The sequence below is a fragment of the Haliaeetus leucocephalus genome, unplaced genomic scaffold, assembly GCF_000737465.1.
Source record: "Haliaeetus leucocephalus isolate CR32 unplaced genomic scaffold, Haliaeetus_leucocephalus-4.0 Scaffold848, whole genome shotgun sequence".
In the NCBI taxonomy this organism is placed as follows: Eukaryota; Metazoa; Chordata; class Aves; order Accipitriformes; family Accipitridae; genus Haliaeetus; species Haliaeetus leucocephalus.
In genome coordinates, this window is record NW_010973284.1 from 19050634 (window position 1) to 19060553 (window position 9920).

A 9920-nucleotide genomic window follows, 5' to 3' on the forward strand; every position below is an offset into this window, starting at 1 on the left:
TCTGAGCTGCAAAATTAAGTTTCAATATGTGTTTTAACACCAATGCCCTTGATTTTAAAATAAAAAGAAAATATATATACCTCCAGTGAAAAGTCACATTAAACCCTAAGCATTACTAGATTACTGAGGAGTGTCGATCATTTATCAAAGGCATGGATTCCATCATGCTGGTTATTCCACAATGATTTTTGTAACTGTCTGAGATGTACACCGAGGAAACTACAGTTGAGTGTATCCTAATTCGTTCTGCACATCAAGAGAAGTAATATAGTTAAATCCAGTTATAGCATCTGTTGCTGTGTACCTTTTCCTCCTGAATTGTATTTGCTGTTTGTGATAATGGTGTGTCTTTTAATCCAGAGTTGGGTTTGTATCTTCAGGGTTAATGTCAGTGATGGCAGACATTAGACCAAAGAATGATTTGGGTCATCCATTTTGTGATAATTTAAGATCTGGAGACTGGATGATTGATTATGTCAGTAATCGTCTGATTTCACGTGCAGGAGCCTGTGCAGAAGTGAGTAAAAATACTTATCTAGTGACTTTGGAGTTTTAAATTACTAGTTTGTTTCCTTTTCAATTACTGGTATATTTTTAAATTCAGTCTGTCTATAACGTATTTCTTGTCTAGGCAATTTTTTCTAGGATATTAAACCGTTAATATATTTTTCTTCCCTCTCCTCAATTCTATTTGAGCATAGACTGCAAAAGGGAAGTGAAAAATATGTAGGGCATGGAGGGGTTGTTAGCTTTTACATAAAGGCCTGCAGGGGTCCTTCCCTGTTTATTACTTTTCCTCAAATAAAAATGAAGTAACCATTATTTGTTTTTTTTAAGTACTTTCAAAAGAGGGCCTAAATACTACTGAGGCATACATGATTATGATAGAGTTGTAGTAAGATTGCACAGTCAAGCACTGAGAAGATAGGAATTACTGAGATTCAGGTTACCTGTATAGCTGCATTACAATACAGTCCTTTTCTTTCTCTGTCATATTTTATTTTCCTGCATGGCAATTACTTTATTCATTTCACAAGATGAAGACCTCTAATGAATATAATAATATAGGCTTTAGCATTCTTACTTCATTTTGTTCCTGAAGTCAAGCACAGTGATATAAAGCAGAAGAATGGATAAAGCAGTCTAATGTACTGAAGTGAATGCTGAATCTGACCTCAGATGGAGCTTTCCTAGAAAGGAAGTTAGTCTGATACTTGCCAGATTTACTGCTCTTCAAAGACTGTTGCTTATTTTTTCTGTGTATTTTTTTTGAGTTCTTAATTTGTAGTGTCTTACTCTGTTTTACAGAAAATATAAAGGACCTATAGCTATACTAAAGTCACATGAAACTAAAATTTACAATTTCACTGTTTACATTTGTAACTTTCCCTTCATAACTTCCAGGTTAAATATATAGTGTCATCATGTGATAGATTGACATGTACTTTCTTCATCTGTGCAGTCTTCATCTGCAAGGTTTAAATCTTCAGTGACTTTCTAGTAGGTTGTCATGATGTTCTTTAACATTTCTAGAAGGAAATAAGAGAAATACTTCCCAGGTGTCAAACATTTTGCAGTGACACAAGGATGGTGAAGCTCTGGAATCTGGAGTCCTAGACCCAGATCTGCAGTCATTTTCACCAGTGGCCTTACATAATTTAGCCTTCTGATAATTTTTCTTTCCCTCATCTCAAGCTTCATCTCTTCAGTCCTGTCTTCTTAGACAATGAGAAACCTCCTTCCTGCACGTGGGTTGTAGTGATGCCTTTTGAGTTACAGCTTTCCTTTGCTACTCAGTTATAATAACTTCTTTGTGATTTTTTTTTTTTTCCTACAAGACTAGCAAAATATAATCTTTTTCTACAGTTGATGTTCTTGCCCATTTATGTCATAGTATAGATATAGTACAGATTTTTCCCTACTACTTTTCTTAGAGTTCATCTCTCTCAGCTGAAATTTTGGAGTGGGAGGGTACAGCAATTCTACCACAAATATCTAGCATGGACAACTTCTTAGACATGAATGGTTGTGAATGGTTGCATGCTAGTAGTGTTATTAATAACTGAAGATAACCTCATCTTTGTGGTGGTCAAGCATAACTTGGGTGTAATAAAGGTACAAAAACTGTGACATACTTTTAACTAGATGGATCCTGAAAGCATTAGGTTTTGAACCCTAGTGTAAGCAAGTTCTAATTAATACTGTATTTTAATAGGTTGGTAAATGGTTGAAGGCCATGTTTGTCTACCTAAAGAGAATTCCACGTTACCTCATCCCATGTTACTTTGATGCCATATTAGTGGGTGCATACACAACACTTCTGGATGTGGGATGGCATCACATGTCTAGGTATGCTTGGCTTATCAGAGCTATAGAGGAATCTGTATATATTTGCACCTTTTAAATTTTATCTGCTGGAGAATGTAATTTGTATATTTTCATGCTCGTCCAATGTAAAAGGGTAAAATTGGTAGTGAATTCAAATCCATCTTCTAATGGTGGTAGTTTGGAAGGTTGAGAGTTCAGATGTCTATCCAGGGTTTGAATTTATAACTACTGTTGGCATTGTGCAGGAGGAGACCTTAAGCCAGTATATTTTTTGCCAGGCTTCAGAAACATTTTTTGCTGTAATTTCAGTACAACTGCAATGATTCCTTAAAGTTCAGGGAAAAAAGAAAATACCAGATTGTAGTTGATGCTGATGTTTTGTTCAACATTTCTTCTCTAACACAGCTATATATCGTTCATTATCTGAGCACTTTGCTTAGTTCTTGAAATAACTGTTTAATCTTCAGTGTCTGCTTCTCCTTTGTTTCTTGGAAAGGGAAGGGAGATTGATTTAATGGAGGCTTTATTCTAGCTATGAACATCCTGAACAAATCAGTATTGTTTTGTAAAAATACAGATGTTAAAATGGGACAGGATTTGGTATGGCTGTGAAGTCATGTGGAAAGTAGTATATTTTATGAAAAAATGCTTGGAGATGAAATAGGAATGTAGGTTGCATTATTTTAGATAATGTGTTAACTGATTTATTGATTTATGATTTTTTTTTAATATATATGAATGTATATAAAAATGTGGTGATCTTAAACCTAGTCAGTATTTTTAAACAGAAACTTCTGTTCATTGTAAAATATCTTTTATCATATTTTTGAGGTCTTAGGTATGTATGTAAGCATCAAGTAAACCAAACCAATTTCCCTAGTCTTTTTACCCTTTTCCTTAGAAGTATTTGACATAAATACTCCCATTGGCATTAATAAATTAAAATTTAAGGCTAACGTTGGGCACCCATTTTGGGGAAAAAAGTGATTTACGAATTAAATCATAGGTACAAAATTAGCAAAATACTAATATTAACTCATTGTTAGTTTATTATGCATAATACTTATAATAGTCTTCTGTAAATGAAAAAGGGTACATTTTATAGACTGATGTTGCTGAATGTAAAGTTATTTTAATTTAATTATATTGAATTACAGCTTTGTGCAGAATGGATCAACATTCGTTAAACACCTTTCCTTGGGTTCAGTCCAGATGTGTGGCATAGGAAAATATTCTTGTCTGCCAGATCTGTCTCCTTCCTTACATGATGTTCCCTATAGGCTGAATGAGATTACAAATGAGAAAGAACAGTGTTGTGTTTCCTTGGCAGCTGGTAAGTGAGGACAACACTTTTATTTAAAAAAAAAAAAAAAGTCTTCTAAAACAGCTAAACTGTTTTTAGTAACTATATTTAAATTGTCTTCATTGTGCTTGGGATCCATGTGTCAGCAACCATGTATAAAATGTAGGTAGCAGTTTTCCTCACTTTTCCCCTGTGTTTTAACTTGTGTTTAAGATAAAGATTTGCCCATATTAAAATTATGGGAGTTTTGTCTAGCAGTACTTCTTGGGCACAACTGCTCTTTGGACGGTGTGAGGGGAAGTTTATAAGCACTTTATTTAGAGACATTTTTAGCTATATCCACTTTTGTCATATATGGACATCCACAAGTATGTTCCTTTCCAGAAGACTTGCTTAAGATAGATATACTTTAGCGTAATAGGTTTTAGTTCATAATTTTTAAGCATGAATTTAGAGAATGGAATTGTAATTGAGTACAACGGTGAATTCATTGTTTACAAGTTCTCAGAAAAAGAAAGAACCATTAGTAGACCAGAAGAATGCGTGATCTGAAACAGTCTCCAAAAGGAAAGAGCATAAAAGCAGTCAGTAAATAGTGTTTATAACTCCGAATGTTCTGCCAGTATCTGGCAGTCTTTGAATTGGGCACTTTCCTATGTCAAAAGTATTCCCTTCTGTGTATAGTGGCTTAAAATGAATTTATTTTTGTTCTGAGTTGGCCCATTCCTTTTCTGAAACCATAGAAACTTAACATCCACAGATTTTATGGCATGTCTCACTGGGGTGTTTATTTTCTTGTTTTTGCTGTCTGTCTTTCTCTCATGAAATTTTATTGCTTTTAGTTTCTGGCTTTTAGTAACATTCCATTTGCCTGCTTTAGTGTTACCTAGAAGCACAGAGGCACAATGTTCCCTTAAATTAATCATAAGGTTTAATTATACTAAAGGGTTTTGGTTTTAAATGTTCCCTTCACATTTTCACTGGTGGTTGTGTCTGAGACTTTTAACTCATACATGGATTGTCATTCTCAAGTGCTGTTGCCATATACTATAAAATTGCAGAGGTGTGGAGGCCATATTTGAGTATTAGCAAATACTTTGGAAAAGTAAGTGATAGAAGTTAAAATGTTGTTCTACCAAGCATGCACAAGACTCTGCTGTTTTGAAGCTTTACCATATTGAATTTTTTGATAGATTGAAAAAGTTAATAAATGGAAGAAAAGACTGTTGTAATTATTGTGCTTTATCTGTCAGAATCATTCTTAAAGTTACATGTTATAATATCTGCAGTAAGATGTAGTTCTAGAAGCTGCTGGAAAAGACAAGCAGGATTCCTTTTATAGCAGCTGAGAACAATTTTGGGCTGAAGAAGTTCATATCAATTCATATCTGTCCAGTCTTAACCCCTTTATGCTACTGAGATGGCACGTGTCTCGTACATAAACTCTTGCCAACAAAGCGTTACAAATCTTGTTGTAGTTCTGGCTTTTTGGTTGTTAGTTTTCTTTCTACTTCTTTTAATTAAAGGATGGCACTTGCTTAAGTAACAAAGTGATTTAATAAAAATATAAATGTGACTGTTATTGATATGAGAAATTCTGTTGTGTGATCTTGAAATTCTAGAAGATACTGTTCTAAAATGAGGTTTTTATCAAGAGGTCACTTTATCAAGAACTTGGTCTAGAAGATTTTTTACTTTAAATATCTTCATCTAGGAAAAAATTATAAATGTGAAAATATTTTTACTTCTGGTTATTTTATACATATGTGTGTGCTTGGGGATTTCTGCTATATCAATAAATGAGATGAATAATGACATTTCTTTTTAGGTTTACCTCACTTTTCTTCTGGAATTTTTCGCTCTTGGGGAAGGGATACCTTTATTGCACTGAGAGGTCTAATGTTAGTTACTGGGCGCTATCTAGAAGCAAGGTAAGACTGATTTATTCTTAGTTCTTACTGGTTTTGTAGGTAGTTAGGAAAAAGGCATGTTCTCAAAACCTGAGATGACACACAAGCTGTTAGCTGTGTAAAACTTCAGTGGCCCTAGATGGGTTTGGGAATTCTCTCTAAGTGGAATTAAAAATACTACTTAAATGATTCTCTTTTGCTTTCTTAGCACTGATATGAAGCTGATGTTCTGTATAGATAAAGTAGTTTTAACCCCAGTAACACTACTGCTTGTACTTAAACAAAATGATTGTGTTACTTGCATCATTGTTGCTGAGTAGTAATTTCAGAATTACTTAAAAATTTGAAGTAGCAAGAGAATACTGTTTTAATCAGAAAGGTATGATTGCATGTCTATCGTGATTTTTTTTTTTTTTTCCTCCTTTTTTTCTTTTGGTAACTGCTAGTATTTGTCTGTTAATACTAGAAATCAACTAGTTGTGGATTGTTACAATCTGGTAGCTGTTTGTAAATGTTTAACCTGACAAATGAGCAGATCTATTGATTTGATATTTCCATTAATCTCTTAATTTGGGTGAAGCTTGCTACATAATACAAACATAAAAATTAGTTGGTTTAAATTAGCATGTTTATGCTGTTGTATATTTGCCCAACTATTACCTTTCTCACACAGTAATATCTGCAGTCTACTAATATGTTTATACTCCCTTCTAAAGCTAGTTGGAATCCATGTTTTCCAAGGTATACACAACGGTTCTCCAATGAAACTTCTCATAAGCTCAGTTGCTGTCATCTCTCTGTATTTTAATAGGAAATTCCCATCTACTCCTGTCCTCCGTCCCCATTCCACCCCACCCATCAGAATGGATACCAGGGTAATCAAATACCATGTCAATAAAAACCTTCCCTGTGACCTCAGTGGGATTTGGATTTAGGCTCTGTATCACTATCTATGAAAAAGCAAACTAGCTTTTCCTTATTAGCAGATGTTGTATGTTTTGTACAAACTGATTTAAATGTGTTCATATTGGGGAATTTGTAGGGAATAGATGACTTCTGTAAAAGGAAGTTCATGCTAAATAAAGTAATTCGTAGCTTTCAGCAGCAGACTTTTGGCATCTGTCTTTAAGATCCTGTTTGTCTCCTTGACTTACCTTGCTATTAAGGCAAACTTCTATGCTTTGTACTTAATGGTCCAATAATGGCCTTGAAAGTAACTTAGTCAAGACTGTGTTTTTCTTTTGTTCTAGAAACATCATTTTAGCATTTGGTGGGACTTTAAGACATGGTCTCATTCCCAATCTGCTTGGCCAGGGGACACATGCCAGATACAACTGTCGTGATGCTGTATGGTGGTGGCTTCAGTGTATCCAGGACTACTGTAAAATTGTTCCAAACGGATTAGACATTCTCAGGTGTCCTGTTTCTAGGATGTACCCAAGAGATGACTCTTCTCCTCAGCCTGCAGGCACTATGGTAAAGATAACTTCTGATTTAAGTATTTAACACAACTATTCATTTTTAATGAAAGGGTGTAATTTTTCTAGCTACGAGAACCTGTTGCTATCTGTTGTTCATGGTGAAATTTGATTATAGCACAAGAATTCTGTATTTTAGGCAGTTCTCAGTACACCTGCATCACATGATTAGACAGGTGCAGGGGCTTGGGGATGGAGAAGAAAAAATTCCATCAGCTTCTAAGTTTTTTCCTTACTTTTTGTCTTGAAAAAAGTTTGTATTAAAAATTGTATACAATGTATTGCCATTGTCAAAGATGCTACTGAAAATGTTAGATGCTTTTCTTTTGAAGTGTCATAAACTAGAGGCTAAGAATTGCTACTATTTGCACATTAGATAGAGCCTTTCTACTTGTTTTTCATCTTGCCTTTCACATATCATCCAAACATGTAATCAATCTAGGATCAGCCACTTTATGAAGTAATACAGGAAGCAATGCAACGACACATGGAAGGCATAAATTTCCGAGAAAGGAATGCTGGTCCACAGATAGATCAAAACATGAGAGATGAAGGTAACATATATAGAACACTTGCTATGCAACTCAAAAGGTGACGATTACATTTCTGTTCCTTTAGCTATTGAGTAATTTTTTTAAAAATTGTTTAATGCAACTCAAACTATATTACTTTAAGTGAACTTTTATTTATAGATACCTTGTACCACAACATATAAACAGTTGCTGATAACAAACAATTAATTAAGCATTTTTTAAGTACAAAATTAAATTTAGACACTAAAAGTATAGTTGCCTTCAGATACCCGTCTCAGATCTCTTATTTGAAGGGGGTTTTTGTTTATTTAGGAGGTTTGGGCTGGGGTTGGGGGCAGTTGGGGTTTTGTTTTGTTTAAAATACAGACTTCACATGTGATGTTCTTGTTTGGCAGGTTTTAATGTAACTGCAGGTGTTGACAATGAAACTGGCTTTGTCTTTGGAGGGAACCGCTTCAATTGTGGCACTTGGATGGATAAGATGGGAGAGAGCGACAGAGCTCGCAACAGAGGAATTCCAGCTACTCCAAGGTACAGAACGCAGTCTTTTGGGGGGGAGGGGTTTAAATTATATTTCTAACTGAAATTCTTCTGCAGAACTACTGTGCTTTCCATTAACACATCTGAGAGGTGATCTCTCAAATGCTCTAAATGTTTCTGCCTACTAAAATGTTAATGGTAATTTTTTTTCTTTGTGCTCATTTGAAGAAAAAAGGTGTGTTCTTAGAAGCCCTCAGCTTCTGGCACGGTGTTAGCTCCCTGCAAAGAGTCGACTTTTGAATTGAAGTAGTGAAATGTAATTTAGGAACAACTATATACTGGTAGTACTAGCAGTACTAATTATTTAGACTTATTATAGGAGATACCTGTTGATAATTGTTGTGTTGTTTGAATACTTCTTATTTAGAATTCAAAAATATCTACAGCATCTTAAGTTTTTAAAGTTGAGATTAAACATTTTTAAAAATAAGCTCTTTACTATGTGCTAGCAAACTGCTGCAGGCATCCTTGCTTGAGTTTAGTACAGCATCAGTTTCAAGTAGACTGCTATCTGTGGGTGAGAACTGAAGGAAAACATTGTCTTGCTTGACAAGTGAGGCATTTTAATTGGGAACCAAGAGAGGTTGAGGTGTACCTGCCCTAAAGAGGTAGAATCGGTCATGCTGGAGAAAAATTTTACATCAAGCAGGCAGTAAAACTCAATGTGATATAATATGAAATTTATGCATATGGTGATTATCTATATATCACCTGAAAAAAGAAGCAAGTCCAAGAAGTGCATTTAGTGCTTATTTTAATGCTTCACTTTTGACTTGAGTAATCTATTATGGCAGAAATACTACCTAAGTTACCAAAGTGCATGTGCAGATGAGAACCTCCATACTGAATGTAGTTTTAACATCAGAGTACCAAGTTTTTGGGGGCTGATCCTTTTTTTTGTGTTCTTAATCACTGGTATAAAATTCTCATAAATCTATGCAAATTAGCTGGGTATGATAATGCCACTTTAAATTAGTCTGTTGTACAGAAGAAAAGTATCTGTTAGCCAGTTTACAATCAAGCTCATTCCCTGTTAGCTGACAGAAAACCTCACCTCTTTTCCATCCTTTCCTCTGTTGTTTCTTCATCAGGTGGATTCCTACTGATCTAAAAAAAAGTAAATTGACAGTCTGCTTATGCTAATGATCTCTTCTCTTATTCATGGCCTTTCATGAAACTCAAATTACCCTACAAAACTGAGTGTGCCTAAAAGTGGCAGATAAGTTTCAGTGTAGATAATGTTAAGATATGCATCTAGGGGAAAAATAGTCTAAAACCACACCTATACGAATGCTATCAGAACTGAGCTATAACACAGGAAGGAAATCGGAGTCACTGGTAGCTTTCTGAAATCATATCTTAGTGTACAGCAGCAGCCAAAAAAGTTAATAAAAAATAATAATAATTGGTGTCATTGGTAAAGGTTTTTAGAACAAGACAGAAGGCACCATTCTGCCTCTGCGAAACCTTACACCTGCAGGATGCATTTGTATCTTGAGTGTTATGTGTATTGCTGGTCTCAGGGAGGACATAATAAAGGGAGGTAACAGAGAAGGGCAGCTGAAGCTCGAGGGGATGGAGCAGCTCCCTTGCAAGGAGAGATTGGAATGTCTAAGGACTCTTCATTTTCAAGAGAATATGGGTAACAGAGGTATGACTGAAGCTTAGAAAATAAGGACAATAGTGATGATGACGGAGCTGTTACTCACAAAACACTGCAATAGTGTAGACCTTTGGGATACTCCTACAGGAGAAACAGGAATAGTAGGAGAATAGGGAAAAATGAAGTGTCTAAATAAGATACGGGGGGGGGGGGGGGGGGTCCAAC

The 9920-nt window shown here is 35.1% G+C and overlaps 1 protein-coding gene across 2 annotated transcripts in view; it reads left to right on the top strand.

The window, feature by feature from the left end:
• AGL (amylo-alpha-1, 6-glucosidase, 4-alpha-glucanotransferase) overlaps positions 1–9920 on the top strand; it is a 38565-nt gene that overhangs the window by 20823 nt on the left and 7822 nt on the right. For both annotated transcript variants that reach the window (XM_010582687.1, XM_010582688.1), the window contains exons 22-28: positions 381–517; positions 2216–2349; positions 3486–3661; positions 5460–5562; positions 6792–7017; positions 7462–7573; positions 7948–8083. In XM_010582687.1, coding sequence (XP_010580989.1) covers positions 381–517; positions 2216–2349; positions 3486–3661; positions 5460–5562; positions 6792–7017; positions 7462–7573; positions 7948–8083 — 1024 coding nt within the window. The remainder of the gene's footprint in view (positions 1–380; positions 518–2215; positions 2350–3485; positions 3662–5459; positions 5563–6791; positions 7018–7461; positions 7574–7947; positions 8084–9920) is intronic.